At 51.1% G+C, this 14,198-nt stretch overlaps 1 protein-coding gene across 6 annotated transcripts in view; it reads left to right on the top strand.

The window, feature by feature from the left end:
- The window catches only part of NDRG1 (N-myc downstream regulated 1), a 61,794-nt gene that overhangs the window by 37,438 nt on the left and 10,158 nt on the right, over nt 1-14,198 (top strand). For all 6 annotated transcript variants that reach the window (XM_086335578.1, XM_086335579.1, XM_086335580.1 and 3 more), the window contains 7 exons: nt 3,555-3,617; nt 4,360-4,420; nt 5,830-5,916; nt 8,157-8,213; nt 10,948-11,051; nt 13,066-13,122; nt 13,939-13,990. In XM_086335578.1, coding sequence (XP_086191704.1) covers nt 3,555-3,617; nt 4,360-4,420; nt 5,830-5,916; nt 8,157-8,213; nt 10,948-11,051; nt 13,066-13,122; nt 13,939-13,990 — 481 coding nt within the window. The remainder of the gene's footprint in view (nt 1-3,554; nt 3,618-4,359; nt 4,421-5,829; nt 5,917-8,156; nt 8,214-10,947; nt 11,052-13,065; nt 13,123-13,938; nt 13,991-14,198) is intronic.

Raw genomic sequence — 14,198 nt, 5'->3', positions numbered from 1 at the left:
CTGGGTTTTAACTTTTTTCTTTTTTATTGTAATAAAATGTATATAACTTACATTTACCATGTTTAGCCATTTTTCAGTGTGTTAAGTACATTGACACTGTGGTGCAGCCATCACCACCATCATCTCCAGGACTTTTTTATGAGCCTAAACTGAAGCCCCACAAGCGTCATACACTAACTCCCCATCCCCTACCCCTCTGGACACCCTGTCCCTGGCCTCACAGCAGCCCGTTTAGGCTGACTTTTTAATAGGTGTTTGTGATCTAGACAGGACTGAAGTGAGAGAGGTTCTTGACAAGATGAAATGGTTAGCAGAAAGATCTAGAAAGTTGGGCAGAAAAAGAGCGTTGTTGGAAGTAATATTGATGAAATACGTCCTGTGACCAGGCTTAATCATCTTTATTTGCAAATGTTATTTGCATTTAATCCTTATATAACCAGTGCTGGTAGCGCCATTCTCTAGATGGAGAAACTGAGGTATGGAGAGGTTGACTGCCTTGCTCAAGGCTGTGCGACTAGTTTAACCGGAGGAGGGGGGTGATCGGGTTTGAGCCCAGTCTGCTGAATCTAAGGCTCATCCCCTCTTGGGAACATCAGGCTACCTTGTTCGTGGTTGTCTACACTTCCTGCTCCCCCGTGGTGTGCGACTGGCATGGCCTTTCAGTTCTGGCTGTGAGACTGAGGCCAGGCTTAATGAATGTACTGGACAGTCAGGGTCACACAGGAGAGGCAGAATCCTGCCATGGTGTGATCAAACCAACGTGGGAGCAGGTTCTTGGGTTTAAAGTCTCCCAGAAGAGGCCTTCTTGGTCTCCACAAAGAGATCTCCTTTTTTGGTTACTATTCTGAATTATCCTTTTTTTTCTTTCCTTTTTTTTTTTTACTGAAACAATTTGTTGGAGTATAGTTGATTTGCAGGACTTCCCAGGTGGCACAGTGTTAAAGAATCCGCCTGCCAATGCAAGAGATGCTAGAGACGCAGGTTGGATCCCTGGTTCGGCAAGATCCCCTGGAGAAGGAAGTGGCAGCCCACTCCAGTATTCTTGCCTGGGAAATCCCATGGATGTAGAAGCCTGGTGGGCTATAGTCCATGGGGTCTCAAAGCGTCAGAAACGAGTGAGCACCTAAGCATAGATGATTTACGGTATTGTGTTGGGGCTTCCCTGGTAGCTTAGATGGTAAAGATTCTGTCTGTATTGCAGGAGACCCGAGTTCGATTCCTGGGTTGGAAAGATCCCCTGGAGAAGGGAATGGCTACCCACTCCAGTATTCTCGCCTGGAGAATCCCATGGCCAGAGGAGCCTGGTGGGCTACAGTCCATGTGGCCGCAGAGAGTCGGACACGACTGAGCGACTTAGTGTACAGCACAGTGATTCAGTTATACATCTGCATATGTTCATAGTATTTCAGATTATTCTATTTTATTGTAAACTATGTATTTTGTATCGAGGTATAGCCGATCAACAATGTCGTGATAGTTTCAGGTGGACAGTGAAGAGACTTGGCCATACATATACACGTATCCACCGATTTATCCTAAATCATTAATCTTTCTCAGAGAGGAAGGGAAGGGACACCCAGAGATACAACATACAGGTTATAAACTTCTTAATACAGCCGCAGATGAAGACAGAGGTCTGTCAGCATATCTTTCCTTAGCCAGATTAAAAGAGTTAGGGTGACCCGGTGGGTCTTAGCTCCCGATAGGGACATTTTAAAAATATTCTGAAACCTTGACTCCACTCCCAGGAATTTTTATTCAGTTGACCTAGAGGTTAAGGTGCTGGGTCTTTGTTCCCCAAAGTCACCATGCAATTCCAGCCTTTGGCTTGGTGGGGGGCGGGGTGGGTCTGGCTTCCGTCTGCCTCCTGTGGTTGGGGGTCTCCTCGGCCCTCCAGAGTGCATGCCCTTCATCCCGAAGCTGAGTTGGCAAAGCAGGGATGCCGGGGAAGCCCTGGCTGGTCCTCCTGCCTCTGGAGTCAGCTTCCTGCATGTGGGGGCCTCCTGAGTAAGTGTGGGCATGCAGCTCTCGGGAGGCAGAACCAGCCTAGAAATGGGAGATAATCGGGAAGGAGAACCTGGGTTCAGCGTGACGTGGTGGGCAAGGTTGCTGCTGTTCAAGAGGAAGGAGCCAGGCAAGGAAGCAGCTCCATGTGGGACCGGGGGTTGGACCACTCATGTCCCCGTTGGAAAGGTGGGCACAGTGAGAGCAAGAGACCCCTTCCAGGCCCTGCTAAGGAGCTGGTGATGGGAGCCTCTGTTGCTTCCTGCATCTAGCAAGGGGGACGGCCTCGCCCTGAAGTCAGACCCAGGCAGCTGGCAGACTCCCTGCTATTGTTGTTGCTCAGTCCTAACTCTTTGGGACCCCGAGGACTGCAGCACGCCAGGCTTCCCTGTCCTCCACTGTCTCCCGGAGTTTGCGCAAACTCGTGTCCATCGAGTCGGTGATGCTGTCCAACCATCTCGTCTTCTGTCGCCCCCTTCTCCTCCTGCCCTCAGTTTTTCCCAGCATCAGGGTCTTTTCCAGTGAGTCGGCTCTTTGTGTCAGGTGGAGCAGGCTCCCTAACCTCCCCAGTGTGAGCCCTTACACCGTCGCGCTCTAGCATACCTGCTGTCATGGGCCAGTCTGGAACAGAAGGGAGCTCCTCCAGCCCTCTGTTAGCAAAATTTGTGGTCCCAGAGGATGTGTGAATCGAGGCATCTCTGTGCCTTAAACTCCCCCAGGTCTCCTTTCTTGAAGCTGAATTAGGCCACTGTGTCCACCCCAGCAGGGTGGTGTGTGTTCTCCACCTTGTGTCCCAGGCATGTCTTGGGGAGAGAAGTTAAGAGGGGGTTTCCATAAGATCAGGAACCCTTCCTGGCAGGGCTGCCAGGGGACCTCCTTTGAAATCCTCAGAGCTCAAAGTCCCTGTTCATCTATAAAACCAAGTCACTTTTCTCTTAGCCTCAGTGATATTTATAATCTTTATATGAGGGAAATCATAGCAACCTTAGAGATTTGTTGTAAAAATTAAATGAGCTTATGTGCTGTGCTCAGCCATTCAGTCCTGTCTGACTCTTTGCGACCCCATTGACTGTAGCCCACCAGGCTCCTCTGCCCATGGAATTTTCTAGGCAAGAATACTGGAGCAGGTTGCCCTTTTCCTACTCCAGGGGTCTTCCTGACTCAGGGATCAAACCTGCATCTCTTACGTCTCCTGCATTGGCAGGCGGAATTCTTTAGCACTGAGCCACCTGGGAAGCCCAAATGAGTTTATAATGCTCATCTAATGCTCGGTGTGGGGCCTGGGACATAGAAAGCAGTTTGTAAAGGGCCACTTTACAAAGTCAAGGGTGTGGGGGGATTAGGATGGAGAGCATCCTTGCTCAGAGGAACAGGCTGATACACTGTGGGGGTGCCTGGAATAAGGGCCACGGAGGGACTAGACCGAGGAGTCCGGGGCACGAGGCAGGTTGTCACACCGTCCCTGCCCTTCAAACGTGTTCCAGTTTGCACTGTTTATTTCTGCCGGGGTCCGAGCTCTCGCTAACCGCCTCTGTGTGCCCTCTCCCAAGGTACATGTATCCCTCCATGGACCAGTTGGCTGAAATGCTCCCCGGAGTCCTGCAGCAGTTTGGGTAAGAGCTTGCAGAGAAAGGTGACCTCTAGCTTCTGTCTCTCCTGGCGCCTTGGTCTGGCCCCACCCCTGAAATCTAGGTGAATGTTTAAAGATAGGGAAGAAATCAGCTTGTCACACTCTGCAGACAGTGTATTTCTCAGTCTCTTTACTCCGGTGTGCTGCTTGCAAGTCGAGCTGTTCTTGAGTGGATCCACCCCATGATGGCAGCCACTCAACCCACCCTTTCCCCACCTCTCTTCTCTTATTGCCTTTTCTTTCCCATGGGATGTTCTGGAACGGGCTACCTGAGCCCTCCATGTCTCCCTCCAGGCCCTTATTTCTTCAGTGCTCATTTCCTTCTTCCTTGAGCCTTTCATGTAATGATAACACCTCAGAGTTGTTGCCCAGTTCAACTTGCCTTCCAAATTTTAGAATCCAAAATACAGCTGAAGGGCGGGAAGAGGAAGTTCAGGGACTAGGCCTTCCCATAAGTGGCCATCGGGCGCTGTCCGAGCCTGGCCGCCGTCAGGAGCAGAGTGAGGGGAGAGGAGTCTTCCCGAGGTCGTGGTCTTCTGTGAGGGCACAGAGCGCGTGGCATCGCAGTTCCTCCAGGGCATGTAAGGCAGCATGCTGCCAGCCACCCCCAGGGATGCCCAGGACAGACGCTGGGGGAGACGGGGCTCCTCAGGGCAGGGGGCGAGGGCTGCAGGGCCTCGCAAGGCTCCCCCGCCTGGGATATGAATTTTTATTTCTGCTTCCAGGCTGAAGAGCATCATTGGAATGGGAACTGGAGCAGGTGCCTACATACTCACTCGCTTTGCTGTGAGTCTTTTTGTTTTTTGTTTTAACTTTTTATTTTGTATTGGAATATAGTGTGTTAGTTGCTCGGTCATGCGTGACTCTTTGCAATATCATGGACTATAGCCCCTGCCAGGCTCCTCTGTCCAGGGATTTTCCGGGCAAGAATATTGCAGTGGGTAGCCATCCCCTTCTCCAGGGGAACTTCCCATATTGCAGGCAGATTCTTTACCATCTGAGCCACTCGGGAAGTCCCTATTGGAGTATAGCCGATTAACAATGCTGTAATAGTTTCAGATGAACAGCGAAGGGACTCAGCCATACATACGCATGTATCCATTCTCCCCCAAACTCCCCTCCCGTCCAGGCTGCCATATAATGTTGAGCAGAGTTCCATATGCTGTGCAGTAGGTCCTTGTTGGTTAAAAAGAAACATTTTTTAAAAATATGTTTTAAATCAAATTAATTCAAGATTAAGGCAGAAAATTGGAAAAACCACAAATAAAAAAATCACAAAAGGGAAAAAGAAATGAACCATAATTGCATTTCCCAAGGGAGAACCACAGTTCACATGGGGCTATGTGGTCCAGAGTTCTGTATGCCCGGGGCACGTGAGGGCTGTGCCCCCAGGCACACAGCAGTGGCCCTTTCCCCTTCATTGAAATGCCGCACTAGACAGATGCTTTTATCGTCGTCCTGATCATGACCAGGGCCTCACATCACTGAGTGTTCTGTTGTGGCCCTTCTTTGTGATAGCTGCACAGTTTTTGTAGTCAGGAAAGTCTTGGACCCTGACTGATGCTTAACTAATCAGAGATGCGCGTGTTAGCATGATGAATGTCACTGACATTACTCGGGGTCCATCTCAGGGGCTCTCAGGTCCTTTGTATCCTGACCAGACATTGTATTCAACCATATGTAATCTGACGGCCTATTATTTGCCGGACTTTCTAGAGGTTAGGAATGCTAGCATGAATACAAAATGGTTTGGCTGTCTAGGCTCTGAGCCCACAAAATATAGTCTCAACTCTATCTTAGATTTCTGTCTCTGAGAAGTAAGAGGATTCTTACTGATTCCTGGAGAGCCGATTACCTTGTCTGATTTATGATGTCCGTGGTATGATGTACCCATTTCACAGCTGGGGAAGCTGAGGGGCAGCGGGGTGAAGTGACTTGTCCCAGGCAGGTCTGCCAAGTGTGTGTGCTTCTGCTCTTCCTATGGTTTCCTCTTTGTACTCTCTCAGAAGTCCCACGTAGTGTCTACTATGCTGGAACCTCAGTTTTGGAAGTTGGGGGGCATATCCAGAGCATCAGCCTGCTCTGGGGGTCCACACGGACCCTCTCGGACTTTTCTCTGTCTTCAGTTTGACTTTAAAGTTCACAGTCTCTCCTGTGGCCGGGTTGTCTCTCTCACCTCGTGCCTTGAATTGCAGCTCAACAACCCCGAGATGGTGGAGGGCCTTGTGCTCATCAACGTGAACCCGTGTGCGGAAGGCTGGATGGACTGGGCCGCCTCCAAGGTGAGCCTGGGGGCCTGGGTCAGCCGGGGCTATCCCAATCTGCAGAGGGGCAGGCGTGCCCGACTCTGCCTGGAGGGCAGACTGCAAGGAACCTCTCCTTGCACCCCCTTCCACTATCCCCAGCAAAGAAGGCTGCTTTCCTCTGCTTGGCTTTGAATAGTGAACATGATCTCAGCCATGCGCCATTCGGATTTCAACAAGTCACTACTGTCCAAGTCAGTGATACCAGTGGGATGTGGGTCTCCAGCCAGCTTTGATAAGGAGAGCCTGGGTTAAGATGTAGCTACTGAGGACGTAGCATATGTTGGGTTTATATCAAGATGCTGAGACTAAAAAGACGAACAAGACAAAAGACAAATGCCTGTCACCCCAGTCCCCTACATAGGATTAATTAAAAAATATATATGTTTGGTACTGATTTTATGCCACTTAGTTTTATGCCGATAATAATTAGCTAACATGTGTTGAGTATTTATCAGGTTCTCTTTCTACGCTCCGTGGCTATGTCTGCATGACCTCATTCAATCCTCCGTTAGCCCAGGAGTGGGGATTGTTATGACCATCTTATGGAGGAGGAAACTGAGGGTCGCAGGGTTAGAATGTTGTCCAGGGTTGCACAGAGCCGGGCAGTGAGAGATCTGGGGCTGAACAGGACCCCTTGGACTCTGGGGTCCTTGGATCACCCCCGAGCTGGGCTCACCGCGGGCTCCACCTCCATCAGCAGGTGCCAGGTGCCCGCCTGGACCCAAGCTCCACAGGGCAGGAAACGCAAAGAGAACAGGGCACATCCCTGCCCGGGGAAGGGCCCTCGCTGTCTCGGGAAGCTTGGCTCTGGCTGGGTTCCTTGTTTATCTTTAAAAAATTATTATTGTTTTTTTTCATAAAGGCCCCCAGTATTTGCCAAGGAGAAAGGGAAACTGTTCCAATGGAAACAGGACAAAGCCTTTCAAGCCGGGGTTATCCTGGCTTCTCATTTGGAAAGTGTGTTTTTGCCAAGGTTGGGGTGGCTGTCGGGGGCAGGGAGTGTGAAGGGGTCGTGCCCCTCCGCACACCTCCCACCCCACCCTGGCCACTCTGATATTTCATTTCTTCTGGAACATTCTGCCAGGACACGGGAGCCCTTTCCTCCCGCCGGCATGATATTCAGGAGCGGAACACACTCCCTGTTTTTTATTTTGTTTTCCAGCAAAGGGAGTGACATTGCAGTGGGCTGGTTTGGCTTCTTGGTAGCTGTCCTGTGCCAGACGTGGGGCTGGGCCGCTGACCATTGGCTGATGTGGGCCTGAGCGCTTTTTGTGGGTTTTACTGTTTGCACTGTCTCTTTCCTTCTCAGCTGCAGCCCTGGTGGAAGACCTGTCTCTCGGGGGTCTAGTGTGTGTCAGACACTAGCAGTTGCCTTGTGTAGCCCTCGCCTTGGCCTTATGACTCTGAGCTTCCCGGCACCCTGGTTATGATCAGAGATCTGAGGTCCAGCGGCTCTGTGACACGCCCCCAAACCCAGGGTCACGCAGCTAGGAGAACACCCAGGTCTAGAGCTTCTCTCCCCTTCCGGTCCCTGCCTGACACTGAAGTTGGTCAACACACATTTATGGAGCTCCTACTGTATACTTAGCATTTATACCTAGCTGTATATACAGCTCCATAAATGCTGTATACCCAGCATTTATGGAGCACCTACTGTATGCCTAGCACTTACGGAGTTCTTGTTATATGCCTAGCATTTATGGAACTCCAGCTTTGTCAGTGGGAGCAGGTAGAGAAGAGAAGGTCACAGTATTCAGAGAGAGGAAACTAGCTTGAGAGGGAAAAATCTGGGGGATGACATAGAAAGGATAGTTGGGCATAAACAGATCCTGTTATATAGACTAGCAACTCAATGTGTGTTTGGAAGCAACAGACAACACCCTACCCCACACCCCCCGCCACCCCTTGCCGAGGACTTGGTGAGCTGTGGCCTGGTGAAAGCTGGGAAAATGTGAGATCTTTGTTCAGACACATTTCTGCCCATCTCCTGTGCCCCGGGCTCTGAGAATAAGGAACGGATGGAGGGCCAGGCCACGTCTGCCAGGGCTCCAGGCCCCGTAGGTAACTGGAGACACCTTCCATCATGGGGTGACCCCAGACTTGGATGCGGGGGAGCCCATGCCACTGCTCCGCCCCAGGGCAGTGGGGTTTGCTGACCCTGTCTGTCTGCTGCACAAATGCCTGCGATCTAATCCCGCCTGCTTCTGTCCTCCCAGATCTCCGGATGGACCCAAGCCCTTCCAGACATGGTGGTGTCGCACCTCTTCGGGAAGGTGAGCGTGTGACCTGGCGTTCTGTTGTTCATTCGTGTGCTGCCCCGACAGAGGGCACGGAGCGAGGGGGCGACCCCCCGACCCTCCCCAAACAGCGAGTCGTGACTCATTCACAATCGTCAAGTCATTCCTTCTCTCTCACTCTCCCTTCAACAGAAGTCTTTTTAAACAGCTTTATTGAAGTACAGCACATATTGAAAGTATAAAATGTGAGATTTTGGCATTCGTATACACCGGTAAGAACCATCACTGAAGCCCAGGTGACTAATGACACAGCTTTCCCCCAGGACTTCCCCGGGGCAGCCTGGCCCTCCTTCTCTCGGTCCTCCTCTAACCCTCTTTGGGTCGCTGCAGATTCGCCGCAGTTCCCTAGAGTTTTATGTAAACAGCATCACACAGTATGGGCTTCTTAATTTTCCAATCTGGCTCCTTTCAGTCCACATAATTATTTTGCGATCCATCTGTGTTGATGGGCATATTGAGAGTTCATCCCTTTGTCGTGCTGAGTGGTGTTCCGTGGTGTGGATAGACCAGAGGTTGCTTCTCCATTCACCGATTGAGGGACTTTGGGTTCTTTTCAGTTCTGGGCTATGACAAAGCTAACAGCATGCACATCTATGGACTGTGTCAGCCTCAGTCCTAAGGGCCTCTGTGATTCCTGTGAGAAAGACTTTTTATTCCCAGTTATGTATGTATACATATTACCCGCCCCCCTCCCCCACCCGTGGTGGATGAGGAAAATGAGACCAGAGAGGTTGAGTGACCTGTGTGAGGTCTCACAGCCAGCGAGAGGGGCTGAGATTGGAGCCCATGAGTCTGGGCCCAGTGTGGGTTCCTGTAACTAATGCAGGACGCTGGCCACCTGTGCCTCCGCTGGTACCTGGCACTCAGATGGGCTGCTGTGTAGGTGCCCCCACTGAGGCTGGTCTGAGCCAAGCCCCTGGTGACACGGGAGTGGTGCGTGGTTCTGCCCTGTCCCCCGGCCAGCGTGGTCCCTGACTCTGGCTTTGTTCCTCCTGCTGAGGGAGAGGGCCGGATGTGGGTCTGAAGTGCCCCTCGATGCCCGTCCAGCCTGGTGATGTGTTCTGTTCCCTGTGTGTGGCCTACACACCACTGCCTGCTCCGAGGCTGGAGAGTGTGACCTTAGACACCCAGGGAGGCAGATGCTTGCTGAGTTGCTGCAGTGTGCGTCGTATTGCTCCTCGTGTTCGTTGGTGTGGCTGCTGTAGCAAAGCACCACAAGCTGGGTATCTTAAAACAACAGACATACATTCTCTCTCACTTCTGAGGCCAGGAGTCTGAAATCAAGTGTCAGCCGGGCCACAGTCCTCCAATGGGACTAGGGGAAGGTCCTTCCTGCTTCTTCCGGCTTCCGGTGGCTTCAGCATCAATTGGCCGGTGGTCCCTCACACTCCAGTCTCTGCCTCCATCTTTGCATGGCTTTCTCTGTATCTGTTTCAAATCTCCCTTTCTCTTACAAGGACACTGGTTCTAAATCTCTGGATTTAGAACCTACCAGGATAATGCAAGATGACCTCATCTCTGGATCCTTAACTTAATTACATTTGCAAAGACCTTCATTTCCAAATAAGTTAACTTCACAAGGTCCCGGAATGTGATGTGAACACATCACTGGGACAACCTTTCAAGCCGCCAAAGTCCTCTTTTTTTATGTTTCAGTTTCCATTACATTTTCTCCACCCTGAGTGTATAACGTGCACCTCGTAGGAATACAGGAAAGATCAGAGCCACTGTCTGTATTTTCTTGGAAGGGGGGTGTCAAGTATAGAGTGAGAACTTTGCCTAACTGTACCTGAAATTACTTGGGGTGTCTGTGCCCCCAACCCACTGCAGTTGTTTTGATCTGTAACCCCAGCACAATTCCTCAGACTGTGACTTTCTTTTTTCTGGGAGAACAGCTGGTTGGTCCCTGTTGCTTCAGTAATCGTGGACTGTCTTGACACAGCTCTGGGCTGACACTGGCCCCTCTTTGCTCCCTCCCACTCTTGATCTGGTTGTCGTCAATTACATCGGGCCCTTTCATGAAATTGCAGCATCCTCTGTTGTACAGATGAGAAACAGAACAGGCTCATAACTTGTTTGCCTCAAATCACATTCAGAAAGGAACCAGGGAGAGAGAAGGCTGAGGCCGGCCTTCTGCAAAGGTCGGTTGGCCCTCCTGGGAATCAAGATTGAGCTTCTTTCTGGCAATTTCCCATTGCATGGGTTAGTTTTGTTTTGCAAACATGAAAAACTTCTTTTCATCTCTTCCATTAAAAAGAAAATAATGGTAATTGCTAAAGTCGCGTCGGTGTTTACAATGGGCTTCCTAGACTGCCCAGCCTTTATTAAATCCTACAATTTGATGAAGTAGGTGATGTCACTCCCACTTTTTTTTTTTTTTTAAAGGAAACTGAGGCTCAGAGAGGTAAAACACTTGTACAAGTTCAGACCCAGGAGGACTGAGTTCAGATCAGAACTCCCAAAATCTGAGCCCAGAAAGGCATGCTTGCCCCTCCAGCTTTGTGATCGCTCTCCTTGCAGTTGATATTCAGACATCAGTCTGCTTCTGGGTACAGCTTCTACTTTCCCAAAGCTTCCCTCCGGCCCATAGCAGGCCTATGGATTAGGCTTTACCGTCTTCACTTTGTACCTGAATAAGAGGAAGAATGGCGAGGGTAGTGACCAGCCAGTGCCATAGTTCCCACAATGACATTGTCCTCTCTCTACGCAGGAGGAAATGCAGAATAACGTGGAGGTGGTCCACGCCTACCGACACCACGTCATGAACGACATGAACCCTGGCAACTTGCAGCTGTTCATCAACGCCTACAACAGGTACCTGTGCTGTTCAGCCACACGATGGCCGCTTTCGCAGGTCCGGAACTAAGATGGGGCAGGGAGGGGAGAACATAAAGGTAATTTAAGATGCAGCCCTGGAGCAAATAAATGAACAGAACAAGGGTGCCCAGGAAGGGCCCTGGGAAGTCAGGTGCCTCCCGGAGTTTTGAGTATTGATCCTTTGCAAGGGGGCTTCCCAGGTGGCACACTGGTAAAGAATCCATCTTGCCCATGCAGGAGACACAGAAGACACAGGTTCGATCCCTAGGTTGGGACAATCCCCTGGAGTAGGAAATAGCAGCCCACTCCAGTATTCTTGCCTGGAGAATCCCATGAATAAAGGAGCCCGGCCTGCTACAGTCCATGGGGTTGCAAAGAGCAGACACGACTGAGTGAGCACACATGTACTTTGCAAGGAGCTTAACTCCACTCCGGATCACCAGGGGTGCAAGCTCGAGTGGGAACAGTCACATGGCAAATGGTCTGCACATGGATTTACGTATGTGCCTGTGCCGAGGCTGACCCTAAGAAGGACCAGAGGTGGGGAGAGCTGAGAGGGACGTGGAGAGGAATCCAGAAAGGCTACTGGGAGGTAAGGGACTCATTCCAAGGGTAGGGAGCAGCTGAGCCTGGCTTTTAGCAAGGGTGCAGCCCTCTCAAGCATACCTGGCTGACAGTCTGGGGCTCAGCTAGGGAAGGGGACAGCTCGGGGCCACTGATGTCGGCCAGGGGTTCTAGAATCCCCAAGGAACTCAGTCTGCCATTCCACAGAGGGGTCAAGGATGACCTGGGCTCTGTGTCTCCTCACATGTTAAGAACTCAACTTCTCGAAGGGCATTCATGTCCCTTCCCGCCTACCTTCCTCCCAGCCTCTTAGTGATGGAGGGACAGGTAATACTCGCAGTGAGTAGCTGAAGACACGGAGGGTGAGCACCCATTCATTCAGCAAACACTAGCGAGGACTGGAGTGGGCAGACTTTTGACTGGGCGGTGGGCACTGAGGAGACCAGCAGTAGCTCCTGCAACCCCACACGCTTCAGGAAAGAACTGATGCCTCCTAAACTCCATGATGAGGGTGCCCTCACCATCATTTCCTGCTGGGGAAGCGAAGGCACAGAGAGGTTCAGCACCCTGCCCAAGGTCACACAACTGGCAAGCAGAGGAGCCTGATTTGAGTCCAGAACTGGCTCCAAGCTGACTGCTGGGAAAGGGTGTCTCATGCTGGGAGGTGCCAGGCAGGGAGAGGCTGGTGGCCATACGTACAGTGAGAAACCATGCTGCTGCTGCTAAGTCACTTCAGTCGTGTCCGACTCTGTGCGATCCCATAGACAGCAGCCCATCAGGCTCCCCTGTCCCTGGTATTCTTCAGGCAAGAACACTGGAGTGGGTTGCCATTTCCTTCTCCAATGCATAAAAGTGAGAAGTGAAAGTAAAGTCACTCAGTCGTGTCCGACTCTTCTCGACCCCATGGACTGCAGCCTACCAGGCTCCTCTGTCCATGGGATTTTCCAGGCAAGAGTACTGGAGTGGGGTGCCATTGCCTTCTCTGTGAGAAACCATAGGAGGGTTTAAAAGGAGGGAGTGAAAGGATCAGGTCTGAGTTCTGAAGAGATGGTTTGGTTACTATGTAGAGGACTCCGAGTTAGGTGTGAGAGTAAGACTCAGACTAAAAGAAGAGCCTGGACAGCATTTGGGAGGTGAAGGCTGTGGCTTGGGGGACAGGTGGGAATGAGGAAGCCTCCACAGAAGGATGTGATTTGTGCATAAAAGGAAAAAAACAAAACAGAGGACAATAAGGTGGAGTCCACAGGAAATGTATGAGTCCTGCTGTCCCTGAAGCCACTTCGGTGGACCCAGAGGGGCTGGGGTGGGACCCCACACAGCTTGGGATGTGGGTGGCTGTTTGCCAGAGTGGCCAGCGCAGGACTGCGGGGTTGCCTGGGCGGAAGGGGGCTTCCTCCCACGGAGGGCATGCTGTTATATGGTGCGTGTGTTTGTTGTTTGTCTGCAGCCGGCGGGACCTGGAGATCGAGCGGCCGATGCCTGGAGCCCACACGGTCACCCTGCAGTGAGTTGCCCTCCCCCCTGCGCTGTCTCTTCAGCTTTGCTGGCCAGTGCCGGCAGCATCTTAGCCCTGAGCTTGGCAGGACGGCCTGCCTGCTGCTAGGACAGCCCAGTGGGCAAGACCTGGGTGGATTCTAGCCATGGATTGGGCATGACCCAGTCTCACTCATCTCTCTTTGCAAGAGTTTGGTTTGTAGGGTGTCCCCGAGATCTAGGGTTGGGGGGACCTCAGATCTCAAACAAGGCATGCTAATAACCACACCCGACAGAATTTATGAAACACCTACTCTATGCCCAACTGTTTGAGGCTTTGCTTCACAGAGCCTGGAGACAAATAAGGCACAGGACCCACCTTGAAGTGCTTTATAAAACTAGAAGGAAAAGACAGTCGTGGGTATAACCAACTGGATTCTACCTTTAATGACTATGTCTTATTATAGTTCCTTACATGAACCATATGATTTGACACCTGAATTTGGCACATGTAATTTCCTTAATTAGGTGTGTCCTTTTTGTCTCTGTTTTTGATGACTGGCAAAGTCCTACTCATCCTTCCTTGAGGAGTACTTGAAAATAAAATATCAGGGCATAGAAGGTCTCTGGCTGAAATTCATACTAGGGTGTAAATGACTACTTACCCGTTTTTCCTAAGAATAAAGCAGAGGGTGGAGAAAGAAGATAGTAAAAGAGCGAAGAGTACAGGGGAAAACAACATAATTTTTTTTTTTTTTAAGGATTCTGGTCCCAGCCTGGCAGGTCTGGGAGCATGAGAACCTTTAAATGAACCTTGTGTTAACTCCCCGTCTCTCCCTGCCCCCAGGTGTCCTGCTCTGTTGGTGGTTGGGGACAGTTCTCCTGCTGTGGACGCTGTGGTATGTAGAAATCACCAGTAGCTTCTGTGCTTAAAATCGATGGTCCAGATCTGGTTGACTTTGTATGAAGTCTCCCTGCCCACCCTCTGCCCCTCCTCTGCTCCCATCAGAGCAAGTGACGTCTTCTAGATGCCGTACTGGACTTTGGGCAGAGGGCCCAGCCACCAGCCTCCTTCCCTGGTGACTGCCAGCCCTAGTTCCTTGGCAG

Source organism: Bos grunniens, chromosome 14 (genome assembly GCF_055505025.1).
Source record: "Bos grunniens cultivar Pamir isolate PY7600 chromosome 14, Bosgru_T2T1.0, whole genome shotgun sequence".
Lineage (NCBI taxonomy): Eukaryota > Metazoa > Chordata > Mammalia > Artiodactyla > Bovidae > Bos > Bos grunniens.
The sequence above is the reverse complement of the archived record's forward strand: the minus strand, read 5'-3'. Positions and strand labels throughout refer to the sequence as shown.